The sequence below is a fragment of the Rhinatrema bivittatum genome, chromosome 2 (genome assembly GCF_901001135.1).
Source record: "Rhinatrema bivittatum chromosome 2, aRhiBiv1.1, whole genome shotgun sequence".
NCBI classification, from domain to species: domain Eukaryota; kingdom Metazoa; phylum Chordata; class Amphibia; order Gymnophiona; family Rhinatrematidae; genus Rhinatrema; species Rhinatrema bivittatum.
In genome coordinates this window covers 197,959,787-197,973,079 of record NC_042616.1, presented here as the reverse complement: position 1 = coordinate 197,973,079, position 13,293 = coordinate 197,959,787, and the positions used below count along the sequence as shown (strand labels likewise).

The 13,293-nt window shown below is 44.4% G+C and overlaps 1 protein-coding gene across 6 annotated transcripts in view; it reads right to left on the bottom strand.

Annotated features, from left to right (window-relative positions):
• The window catches only part of BZW2 (basic leucine zipper and W2 domains 2), a 201,468-nt gene that overhangs the window by 69,140 nt on the left and 119,035 nt on the right, over positions 1 to 13,293 (bottom strand). For 3 of the 6 annotated variants that reach the window (XM_029589024.1, XM_029589026.1, XM_029589023.1), the window contains exon 6: positions 1,749 to 1,884. In XM_029589024.1, the coding sequence (XP_029444884.1) occupies positions 1,749 to 1,884 (136 nt within the window). Of the gene's footprint in view, positions 1 to 1,748; positions 1,885 to 10,573; positions 10,683 to 11,298; positions 11,550 to 11,582; positions 11,678 to 13,293 lie in introns of those variants that run through there. The other 3 variants (XM_029589027.1, XM_029589029.1, XM_029589028.1) reach the window with 3 other exon arrangements.

Sequence of the window (13,293 nt, the reverse complement as noted above, 5' to 3'; positions counted from 1 at the left end):
CCGCTGGTACGGAAATGCAAAATGGTGCTAGCTAACCCACGACTCTCCTTTTCAACTCACACGCAGGGCAAAGAGGAGTCGGGGATCAATCGGTGACATTGTAAGACTTTTTTTTGGGGGGGGGGATGGTATTTTGTGCTGTGGGTGGGGGGTAGATTTCACTTAGTACTAGCTGATTCTTTAGAGATCTTGAATGGAGGACTGAAGAGCAAGAGCCAGGCACTTCACATCTCTTGAGATATAGTTAACTTTCCTCAACTTAGCATGGATCTTAAGGCCTCTCTCTATCCACGTTAAACCTTTCTAAAATTAATAAGCTGCTTTGCATGCAACACAGCTGATTAATATTTTCTGGGCATTGGGCTCAGTCTTTCATTGTTACCGGTAATGCTCGCATGAGCATGATCAATAACTCACATTAATGCATTATTAATGGGCGTTAGCATTGCTTATTAAGTGCTTCAGTCCTTTTATGTCAAATTTTGGCTGCTAGGCAGCCTCCCCGCCAGCAGGGGCCCTCACTGGGCCACACACTGCCCTGCTGCTGTTGCCACCTTGATGGTTGCATGACGCAGCAAGGCCACCCTTATTAAGAACCTCACTCACAGATTCCTCGGGCCTCAACATAGAGTCACCTGGGCTCCTTGCTTTGGCCAACCTTGTTTTGCTTTGTTTCCAAGTGCCCTTAGTGGCCTTTTTGCCTTGCCTTGTTTCTGTGTGGTCTGTTTCGGCCTTCTTGCCTGAACCTATCTTATCCCTATCTGGGCCTCCCAGTGGCCCTCCTTGTCTGTTGCCTGTCTTGTATTTATCTTGCCTTTCCATTGGTTCCTTTGCCTGTGTATACCTTGCTCTGTTCTTGTGTTCCTGTCCTGTCCTTGTCTTGTCCTGCTTGGGCCTCCCAGTGGCCCTCCTGCTCTATATATCTTTTCCTCGAATGTGTTCTAATGTGGCTTGTTTAGACCTTCTTATCTTGTTCTGTTTGTTCCTGTGTGTTTTGCCTGTTTTTCTGGTTCCCTGTGGGTCTCTCAGTGGCCCTCCTATTTCCTGGCAGTCTTCCACCGAGGCTCCTATTCTTGTAGACCTCCCAGTGACTCTCCTGTCTCTGTGTTCTCTGTCTGGTCCTTGTGTATGCCTCCCAGCAGCCTACCTAGCCTGTTTGAATCCTGCCTTGCAGCCCTATTACGGTTCAGCCCATGTTTTACCCTGTTCCTGCCTGTGTGTGCATTACCTTGTTCTTGCCTTTGTGTTTTACTTGGTTCTAACCTTGTCTCCCTGTGCTCCTGCCCCGCTCAGCCTTGCCTCTCTGTCTAGCCTTGTTCCCCTGTCCTGCTTTTGTCTTGCCTTCCCAGTCAGCCTTTCTTGGACTGTCTCTGGACCTGGCCTCTGTTTGATCTCTGCCTGAACTCTGACCAAGCCTGACCACTGCCAGCCATGACCCCAGCCCATCATGCTCCATGCCAGAGAACTCTTGCGATCCACCAGAACCTGTGGGCCCAACCCACAGGGGAGGTGGCTGGATAGGCAGAAGACCTTGCCCTGCTCTCCTGTAGAGCCCTGTACTGCTCTTGCTGGTGCAATACCAATATCCAACCTGCCTTCTATTTTTCCCTTGAATAATGCAGCTTCATCATCATCCCAGGCATCTAAACAAAAGACAGTGAGGTTGAAATCTAACAAATATACCTGTTGAGTTGAAACTCATTCCTTACCAGACAGAGAAAAGAAAGATAAGAGGAGAGGCATCTTACCTTCTTTAACTATGTTGTCAGTGAAAAGGCTGGTTAGAATGATGGCAGGAAGTGTTCCATTGGCTAGCAGGATCCCAGTCAGCATTGCCAACTTACTCTGCTCAGTTTCAGAGAAGGCTTTGAGAAACAGGAGAAGCTGTGGGTACAACCAAGACAACAATGACTGAAATGAAGTGGAATATAACACTGAAACCAGAAACTGAAGGTGGTGGGGCACTGTAGGTTGGTGTCAGTGCTATGGAAGGAGATTGGAATCAGGTGTCCTGGTGAACATGAGTAGCAGTGTCCAGAGATCAGTGGTTTTCTACAGAATCCTTGCCTGGACAGTCTTGTTTTCAGAACATTCATAGTGAATCTGCATGAAATATAGTGGCTTACAAAAATATTCGACCCCTAAAAAGTAAACAGATTTGTATGGATTACAAATGACACTTACACAGATTGTTCCAGACAGTATGTTTATTGCTGTTATTGTTTGTAAGGTTTTGGGTGGACCCTTGGACACTGTGGCAGATGACCTCGCCCACGGGGGGAAGTCCCGTGAGGGGCCACAGGTCAGGCTCAGCTTTAGGGCACACAACACAGAATTATCTTTTATTAAACAGAGTTGAGAAGCTACCAGAGGTGGCAGTAGTGAGTAGAGATGAAGCCTGGCTGGGCCTGTAGTCCCTCAGGACACTGGAACAGCGATCCCTCAATAGCTGTGCTGTAGTGGAGAGAAACTGAGATAGTGAGTACAGTGGAGCATACACAGGGTTCTGGTATAGAGCCTCATTGGTTGATTACTCACACAGTGGTTTCTCCCGGAAGGTAACACAGAAGCTGGAATAGAGGCAGACCCTCGAGGAGCGAGTTCCTGGTTCCAGGGAACAGCTCTGAGAGAGTATAGATGGTAACTCAATGATGGTGTAGGCAGCGGTTTCTTCCAAGCAGAAGAGAGCTCAGGCAGCGAGTCTGGGAACATGGGCCCTCGAGGAGCGAGTACCAGTTCCAGACAGAGACCTGAAAGAAAAGAGAGAGGCCCCTGAGGAGCGGGTACCCCGATAGTAAGTCCAATTAAGGAGAGGCAGAGTAGCTAGGTACGGAGAACGAATCCCATCCGTAAGGAGTTCCTTGCTAACTCGATTAGCTAGCAAACAGAGTAGGCTTTTGTATCCGGGATGCGTGACATCATCACAGGGGGACGCCCCTGAGGTTCGCACCAAAGAAGGAATAAAAAGTAGGGCAGTGCGGCGCGCGCACCCTATGGCAGCTGAACAACATGGCGGGATGCAGCGCCCAAGCTGGACCGGGGACGCCGGAGAGGATGGCAGGCAGATGCTGCGGCAGCCAGACGTCCATCAACCGCGGGAGGAGTCGCCAAAGAAGTAAGGAGGGCGGAGTGGAGACATCAAGCAGCAACAGTCGTAACAATTGCAAGCCAGTATGCTCTTAAAGTAATTTTTCAAAGTCACAATTCGTTATTTCTCTGCATTTTTTGTAAAATAAAATTAAAAACTTAAAAATAATGCTTGCATAAGTATTCAACCCCTTTAGATTAATACTCGGTAGAACCATCTTTTGCTGTAATAACAGCTTTACACCTGTTGTGATAAGTTTCTACTAGCATCGCACACTTTTTGGGAGTAATTTTTGCCCATTCTTCCTAGCAGATTTGCTCCAGGTTGTTTAGATTGGGTGGATGACGCTTATGGACTGCAATTTTCAAATAGTGCCACAGATTGGATTGCACTGAGATCTGGACTTTGACTTGGCCATTGTAGAACATTCACCTTTGTGTCGTTCAACCACTTCTGTGTTGTTTTGGTTTTGTGCTTGGGATCATTGACCTGCTGAAAGGTGAACTTTTTCCCCAGTTTTAGCTTTTTAGTAGACTGAAACAGGTTGTCTTGAAATATCTTCCTGGATGTTGCAACATCCATCCATCCTTCAATTTTAACAAGATGCAGTTGTTATGAGCACCGGCTGCGGCAAACCGCGACCGGGGACTGACCACTTACCCGGACGGCAGGGCCGGGCACAGGACGTAAGGGCCGGCATCAACAGCCGCGTCGGCGGCAGGGCTCTTGCCCTGCAAGATGGCCGCGGCGTCTCCGCGGAGCAGCCTAGGCCACGCCCCCTGAAGATTTCTAAGGCCGCGTGGGCGGCAAGAGCCCGGCCTTAAAGGAACCCCTACAGGAAGTAGGGGGTTCCTTCCTGCCTGTCTCCAGCGTCTGTCTACTACTTAAGGCAAGGTCTGAGCCTTCAGACCTTGCCCTGGTTTTGGCTCTAGTGGTGTTCCTGTTTTGGTTCCTGTATTGCTTCTCTGTTTGTGATCCCTGGACTGGCTGTCGTTCCTGCTTGGCTCCTGACTCGCGGACTGGCTCTTGGATTCTTCTGGCTCTCATCCCTCGGACTGGATTTGGATTCTTCTGGCTCTCAACCCTCGGACTGGCTTTGGATTCTTCTGGCGCTCGACCCTGGGACTGGCTGCGGATTCTTCTGGCTCTCGACCCCTGGACTGGTTGCGGAAGACACTGGCTCTTGATCCTTGCCCGGCGGTGGTGTACGTTGGTTCTGGCTTTCCGGACTGTCTCCGTTTCATCTTCTGCTTTTCACGACCTGCTGGAGGCGCCAGCTATCTGGATTAAACGACCCGCAGGAGGCGCCTGCATCCGGATTATCATCAATTACCTCCAGCAACCTTCGGATTAGCCTCGCCCACCGACGAGAGGACCTCACCCCCTCATCGGACCAAGGGTCCACCATCCAGGTCAGAACAGGTTTCCACTGAGGAAAAGTCTCCCCACAACAACATGATGCTGTCAATCCCATACTTTACTGTTGGGATAGTGTTTGCTGTTGAATGGGCAGTGTTAGGGTTTGCACCACACACAGCATTTTGAATTTTGCCAAAAAGCTCCATGTTTGTCTCATCTGACCACAAAATCTTAAACCACATTTTAGCTGGGTCACTCTGATGCTTTCTGGAAAATTCCAGACGTGCTTTGATTTGGTTTTTCTTCAGTACCGTCTTCTTGCTACTCACCCTCCCACACAGGCCAGTTGTATGCAGAGCTCTTGATGTGGTTGACTGATGCACTTCCATTCCAGTCTCAGCCACTGTACTCTGTAGCTCCTTCAAAGTGATTGTTGGCCTCTCTGTGGCTTCCCTCACAAGTCTCCTTCTTGCTCTGACACTGAGTTTTGAGGGACGGCCTTGTCTAGGCAGTGTCTGGGTGGTTTGATGCAGCTTCCATTTCCTCACAATTGATCTAATAGTGCTCACTGGGATATTCAAGCATTTGGAAATTTTGTAGCCTTTTCCTATCTTGTGCATGCCTATAACTTTATCTTTAATTTCCTTAGAATGCTCTTTGGTCCTCATTTTCACAGCTTTCCTTCAGATTCACAGTCTGACTAATGGTACTGACCTTTAGTAATGATTCACAGGTAGAGGCCAATTGTAATGATTCACAGGTAGAGGCCAATTGTAAGCTAATTGTCAGGGCAATATCTTTCATTTGTGTAAACTTGAAGCTTCCACAGCACAGGGGTTGAATACTTATGCAAGCAGCATTTTTGCAGTTTTTAATTGTATTTTACAAAAAAAATGCAGAGAAATTTCAAGAACAGTTCACAAATGGTTTACCTCTTTCCTGTCCAACAGAACCCAACAAGTCAGACTAGGGAACCTTTGCTATGACTGGAATGATGTGCCTTCTGGAGGATCGCAAAGATCCGCCTCAATGGCATCCCTATTAAATATTTACCTTTTTCCAATCTGTAAAATCTTTGCATGTTTCTATAGTTTATGGCAATGATATTCAGGTTTTGTACAGTATTTGTCTTCCTGGGCTGAAACTTTCAAAATGATCTCTCTTTTTCTACAATACATACAGCAATAGTTATTTCACAATAAACTCATGTTGAACCCTGCTAAGACTGAGATTAAAAAAGCCTTCAAAACCTGGTTGTTCAAGCAGGCATTTGAAGACCAATCAGACTCAGCTCTATACTCCTTTGTCCTATGTAGCTTTTTATTTTGTATTTTTAACTGTACATGTTGCTATTTTTTATTGACTGTATAGGTTTGTTTTTTTTTAATGTATGTACATTTTGTATACCACTACAATCTATATTTACTATGTTGTACCTGCTATGATTTTTATTCTATTTTTTTCTATCTTTCAAGTTTATTAAACTTAAAGTTAATTTTATTTTAATATCTTTTTGCACAAGGATATTAGTAATATTGATATTGATACGTTATGTAATTTTATTCATACTGTTATTATTTTATTTTACTTTTACTTTATGAAAGTTTAGTATTTATTATTTTATGCTCAATGTTGTAAACTGTTTTGTTCAAATTTATTTGCTAAAGACAGTATATAAAAAGTCTTAAATAAATAAAATAAATATAGAATAGGCAGTATAGAAATATTTTAAAATAGTAAATAAATAATGAATAATTGTTCTCAGCAAATTTCCTCTTCACAATATTCCTCCCTCATTCACGTTTGATAATTACAGCATCCAGTCAGCCAACAGATGCATAATCTAGAAGTATCTGCTAGCCAATCAGATATAGAGCTGGATTTGAAAACATATGCATGCACGCTACCTGGCGCGTGCATGTTATAAAATCAGGGGTCGGTGCGCGCAAGGGGAGCACAATTGTGCACCTTGCACGCGCTGAGCCCTATCCGAGTCACGCTGCCTTCCCCTGTTCCCTCCCTCCCAGGGGAACTTCCTTACCCCCCACCCCACCTTCCCTTTCCCTACTTCCTTTGCCCTTTCCCCCCTACCTTTGATGCTTTTTTTTTTTTTTTAATTTCAAAACTACCTTTGGCCCTGGGGCTGAAGTAAGTTGTGCATGCCGGCCGACTGCCGGCTTGCGATACCTGGCCCAGCGGCTATGCAGAGGCCTCTGGCCATGCCCCCTCCTCATCCCTTTTGTAAAGCCCCAGGACATTCGCATGTCGCCGGGCCCTTTGAAAATAGGCCTGGCGCACGTTAAGGCCATTTACGCATGTAACCTTTTGAAAATCCGGCCCATAGTCTGTTTGGCAAGACAATCTCCAGTCTGTTTCTGTCAAAAGAAACAAAATGTTTGGTGGACATTCTATAGACTTCTGTCTGCTCCAGGTAGAAGCCCAAACTCTTTTGCAGTCCAAGCTGTGCAATGCTTGTACATTTTGGTGGACATATGGCTGGGAAAAAGTTGGAAGGATGACTGCTGCTTAAAATGGAATTCCGACCACACCTTAGTCTACCTTAGGATAGATGTGTAAGACCATCCTGTCATGATAAAATTTGGTATAGGATGGATAAGTTGAGGGCAGAAACAGACAAATAATTTAGAAGGGGAGTGAAAACACAGCTCTTTTTGCAGGCTTACCTATAATTACTGTGTATCGTATGTTTTTAGATTTTATTGTAATACTACATAGATTATGTTACATGTAATTTGTCATTGTAGTGAGTTAATATGTTGTCTATGTATATTTGATGTACCTTTGTATGTTATTTGGGATCCACGTTGAATGCGAAGTCTAGAATTGCGGAATATAACTTTATAAATAAATAAATTAATTAAGTTACTAGAGCCTGGAGATCAGTGACTCTAAGTGCTGAAGTGACTGACTCAAAAAAACATAATATTCCAGGTCAGGTACATGCAGTCACGGGAGTGCAGGTCAGGTACGTGCAGTCACGGGAGTGCAGTAATTCAAAGGGAGCTTTATCAACTGGGAAAGAACCACACTGAGGTCCCAAGACACAGCAGCAGGCCTGATGGGAAGCTTCAAATAAAGCAGGCCCTGCAAAAAACGGACAACTAAATACTGCACAGATATGGGCTTACCTTCTACATGATGATGGTAGGCTTCAACTGTACTAAAGTGACCCCTTACGGAGTTGGTCTTAAGACCAGACTAGGACAAATGTACAAGATAATCAAACAGTTTTTGTGTGTGGAGCAGGAAAAGGGATCTATGGTCTTTTGCTCACACCGCACAGCAAACCTCCTTCACTTTAATCTGTAGGATTTTCTAGTGGAATCCTTTCTTGAAGCTAAAAGAACTTGATACACATCATCCAATAACTCAAAGAGTTGCAAAGTCAACCTCTCAACATCCAAACAATGAGCAATAGACACTTGGCTTTGGGATAACACAACCTTCCCTGATCTCAAGTCATGAGATCTGGGGGATGTCCCCAGTCTGATTGTTTTCCTAATAGACATCTCCTGGAGGAGTAGGAACCAGATCTGTCTCGGCCAAAAGGGGACTATGAGAATCATGGAACTCTGTCCTCTTTGAGCTTCAATATAGTTTTCACTATTAGTGGAATTGGAGAATATGTGTACAGCAGTCTCCTTGCCCCAATTCAAGGCAAAGTCATCCAAGGCTAGTTTGCTGCATGCCCTCTTTCTGGAAAAGAAGAGTGGGACATTCCTGTTCAGAGAGGACACAAACACATCAACCACCAGTGTGCCCCAGTGTCAGACTGTATCTGAATGCAGATAAGGGTGGACTGGAATAGCTGGAACAGACTGTATCTGAGTGCAGATAAGGGTGGACTGGAACAGCTGGAACAGACTGTATCTGAGTGCAGGTAAGGGTGGACTGGAACAGCTGGAACAGACTGGATCTGAGTACCGGTAAGGGTGGACTGGAACAGCTGGAACAGACTGGATCTGAGAGCAGGTAAGGGTGGACTGGAACAGCTGGAACAGACTGGATCTGAGAGCAGGTAAGGGTGGACTGGAACAGCTGGAACAGACTGGATCTGAGAGCAGGTAAGAGTGAACTGGAACCCACTGGAATTGAGTGGAGGTAGAAGTGAACTTAAGAACTCGGGGACAAACTGGAACACAGAACTCAGACAGGACAGAATCAGAGAAGTCAAACACAGAACATAAAACACAGAGCCAGAAGGCTACAATACAGGAAGGCCTTAAGGGGCTGGGCAGAGAAAGGCCTAACGACAGGGAAGAGATCTAGGAAGTCTCAGGGTAGGCCAGAAGCCAGAAAACAGAGGACAAATACATAAAAGAGACCTGGGAGTCTCAGGGCTACTAGGCCAGGAGCCAGCAAACAGAGAGGCCTAGTAACATAGAAGAGACCAGGGAGTCTCAGGGCTAGGCCAGGGGCCAGGAAACAGAGAGGGTTAGATTAGGCCATAAGACAAGGAAGAGTCAAAAGGCCCGTAGGCCACAGAGCAAGGTACAAGGCAGAAGGCCGGGTGGCCAGAAGACAACCAAAAGGATAGGCAGAATCAGAAGGCCCAAAGGCCACAGGAACTTGAAAGGCTGGACTGGGAACAGAAGGTCTGTAGGCCACAAAGAAATATCAGGAAAAGGCCTTGGAAGGCCACAAGAGTGGCTAGAGTTGGGAGCCAAGGAGGACTCGATGCTGAAGTATTGAGGCATGGAAGAGACAGAGTTAAATAGGGCTGGAGTCTGGGTGTGGTGCAGTCAGGAGAGAAGGACTTGGCCATCCAGGGGAAAGAGCTCATGGAGGTCCCCTGCTGGCATGGAGGCTGTAAAACTGGCCGAGGACAGGAACCAGGGACAATGCTGAAGAATGTAGTTTGGAGCCGGGCTCACGGGGGTCCTCTGGTGAAGGGGAGGCTGCACAGCAGCCGAAAATGCAACATTTTCCCTACAGACAAACCGGAAACCAGCAGAAGGGGAGGCAGAAGAGAGGGTGATCACCTCAGAGCACCGAGTCCAAATCTAGCATAGCAGGCCAGAGACTGGAAGGCTTTGCTGCAAGCCTCTTTTATTTATTTATTTTTTAAACTACCTCCCTGTTTCTATCCAAGAACAGAGGAAAAAATGTGCTGTCAGTAGTTCATGTTGCTGGACCCACCAAGTGAACAAATTCATTGGGGATCATCTGGTGCTTGAACCACTGGTGTGGGAACTCAGACTCCAACTGAATCAGTTCCCAAGGGGGAAGGAAGAATGAGTCTAATAGGACCATCGCCCACAGCACCCCCAGGACTTGGCTTAAGCTCCACCTGGAAACCTGGGCCTACAGTCTTCACAGGAGTGGTCTACTCCTAGCTGTAGCACCAGTCCACACATCTGTACCCATCTTCTGGAGACAGAGAAATACTGAAGAGCCAAAGAAAGCACTAGATCTTTATAGGGGGAGTGAAATCAGTTTTGAGCTTTTTTTTATGCATTCCCACCTACTGGCAGGAGGAGGACATAACCCACTTGTTTGGGCTGGTCTGGCATGGATGATAAGGAAGCATAGTTATTTTTAAGAACAAGACTGAGGCAGGCCCTAATTGCTCTAGGACTCCTTTTAAAATAGTAAAATACCTGCAACTCAAATCCAGCTCCCAGACTGGGTTGAGTAGTAACCTCCTCCCCCTGATAATTGTATGGATTGATTTAGATTTTTATATTCCGCTTTTCGCACTTTTTTTTTTCCCAGCACTTCAAAGCGGATTACACAGTCAGGTACTATAGGTACAAGTACTGAAAGTTTTTCAGATTATATTGCGCCTATCTTGTGGAATACATTTCTAAGAATTTAAGCTCTGCCAGTGACTACTTGCTGTTTAGGAAGCAGTGCAAAGCCTGGTTATTTACTGAAGCCTTTAGCTGACGTTGCAGAATACCACCATTGCCCGTTTTTCTGAAGACTTGTTTTGTTGATTGCTTTAGCACTTAGCACGTTTGTTATTATTTCTGCCTATTTTATTAAGTGCGTCGCCTGTTTACTTTTGTTTTATGCCACCTAGAACTTTAATGTGAATAGGCGACTAAGAAATTTAAGTAAATCAATAAACAGGTTATGTCTGTGATTAAAGCACTGTTTTACCTGGAGAAATGCCTTTAAAAATTACCCTCACTCTGCCTGTGGGAAAACTGCTGAGTGTATCTGGCTACTGTGTCAGAAGCATCCATCATGCAAATCAGTAAATCCATTTCTAGGGGAAAAAGGAAAAAAAGGCTTTAATGTAGATAACCAAGGTGCTGTTTTTCATTACTGTGTTATCAATCTTCAAAGCTAGGTGTCAAAATAAATGTACACCTACATCAGAACGCTGCTGAAATTAATTTTTGTCACGGGAGGGTTAATTTTGAAACAGCCCGCGTAGCGGTAAATTCTGTTTGTACCTGCATGCGCAAGTTCGCTTTGGAAATACTGAGGACGCGCACACATTTACTTGGGTAAAATTACACCTCCTCTCGGAGGCCAAAACATACGCTCTGTGCCTGCGTGCACACTTTTTAAAATCAGAAAGCATGCATGTTAAGTGCTGGCTCCCACCCAACTTCGTTCCTCATAACGCCTCTGCTCGCTTCACGAAATTGGGTTATGTGAATGCTTCTGCACACACTCAGCCCCAGGCAATCCTAGTGCATAAAACTGTTTTTTTTTTCTGTGTGAAAATAGCTTTGAAAATTACCCCTAATGCAATAAAAATAAAAATTAGCACGTTCTCCCAAAACTTGAAAACCTTGAAGAAGCTTCTCATTTGTATTTTCCTGATAAAAAAAAAGCAAAGCGTGGCTTGGTATCTTTGCAGGTTTGTCTCTTACTAGTTGTGCCTGTTGGCTGGCTAGCAGAGGATGCACAGCTCACGGGATGGAGATCAGCTGAAAAACTCTCCCTTTTTGATCAGTAGCCAAAGTCCGTTCCTTCCCTGCAACCTGCTCTGGTCCACAAGCAAAAGAGCCTTCCTGGATGCTGGCTGAGGTGCAAGGGGAGATAAATCGAACACTGAGCCTTTCAAGCGAAAAGCACTATATTTGATATTCAATAGGCTTTAATTTCGGCAGGTGCGCAACAGAAGAAACAACAAAAAATGAATTAGCATAGTTACAAATCCGAAGTGTCGGCATGTTATGTTGAACTTTCCTGCGAAGGCTTTGAGGTTCCTGCTGTAGACTCCAGGGAAGTTCCAGTGCTCTGTTCAAAACAACTGCTGCTTTTGTATAATTAATTCAGGGACCTGAGGAGGTCTCAGCAGCAGCTTGAATAACTCACTTTGCCTTGTCAGCCTTATCAAGTGGATGGTTCTGCTTAATCAAACATCACTTTTAATTTTAGCTCCTAGCAAAGTCACAGTAGTCTGCAACAGCAAGAGCTATGTGATGAAAGTGAATCAAATCATACGTTCAGTCTTCTCCTTTTCCTTAGAGTCTGGAGTGAGAGCTTTATTTTTCTGTCTGTAGGGACAGTAAAATGGAAAGTATTTTACCATGCGGCATTTTTTTCAAGAAAACGTTTCCATAGAAAACAGTTCTTTTCATTTCCTTATCTTCCCAAATCACTCAATCTATGTTTTTTCTGGCACATGCAGTGATTTGGACCCCTTGGTCTTTTTCATTCACATTTGTGTTGGTCCTGTGGGTCACCTAATGCTACACTTTCTCGCTTATTATATTATTGTCCTCATACGAAGTTGTTTTAGCATGATGTGTGTGAAATAATTTCCCAAATTTTGCATATTTCATACCCTTTGACATATGCAATTTTAGTACTTAAATCTATAGCTTTATATCCTCAATTGTTTTCCTCACGAAGGAAATTACTAGATTTTTTTCTCTCAATTGCTGTTAAAATAGCTTTGATTAACTGGAAGAAAGCTGATAATCTCAATGTTTATTTTTGGTGGAATTCCGTTTGTCTTTATTATAAGTTTATTATAAGGTAGCAGCAATTAGGTATGTTGCATAGCCAAGTGGGTGGCTATATGGAGTTCGGCAGACCAATATTTTCAATAAGTTTTATAATACCCTTGTGTTGACCACTGTATGTATCTCAAGCATATTTTATCCCTTCTACCCTTCACTTAATCACTGTTCTATTTAAGAGTGATGGACTAAACTGTTAATCTTTGCCTTCTGGTAGGCATTGTGTGATTATGTTTACTGGTCTGCTATGTCACTTGTATGTGCTTGCATTGTACTTGATGTTATTGCACCTTCGCCTACTTCACAATAAAAAAAGATTTGAACTAAAAAAAAAAAGGGAAATCAGTACTGCAATGAATATGCCACTTCTTTGTGTTAGATAAAATCAATAGATTAAAAACTCAATTCTCCACATGCCTGCCTACAAAAGAACCTGAAGAAAAACAAGTACAAACTACATGGAACTCATTCGACACAGTATCTAAATTGGAAATTAACCAAACCATTAAAAAATTAAGCCAGCCATCCACCCACTGGACCCAATCCCCACAAGTTCCCTGAAAATAGTACATAGCGTAATCACCCCAACAATCACAACTATAATCAACCACTCACTAACAGAAGGATTGGTCCCCGCTGGGGCAAAACAAGCTGTGATTAAACCAATCCTGAAAAATAAAACTGGCAGAATTGATGATTGGGATAATTACTGACCAATATCCAATCTACATTTCATTGTTAAAGTCCCTGAAAAAGCAGTTATCCCAATTAGAAAACTACCTACGGTAGAAGACAAGAATATCCTATACCCAAGTCAGTTCGGATTCAGAAAAGATCGCTCAACAGAAACCCTACTCATTTCCTTAACTGATCCTGTACTACAGGGGTTTGCCATCA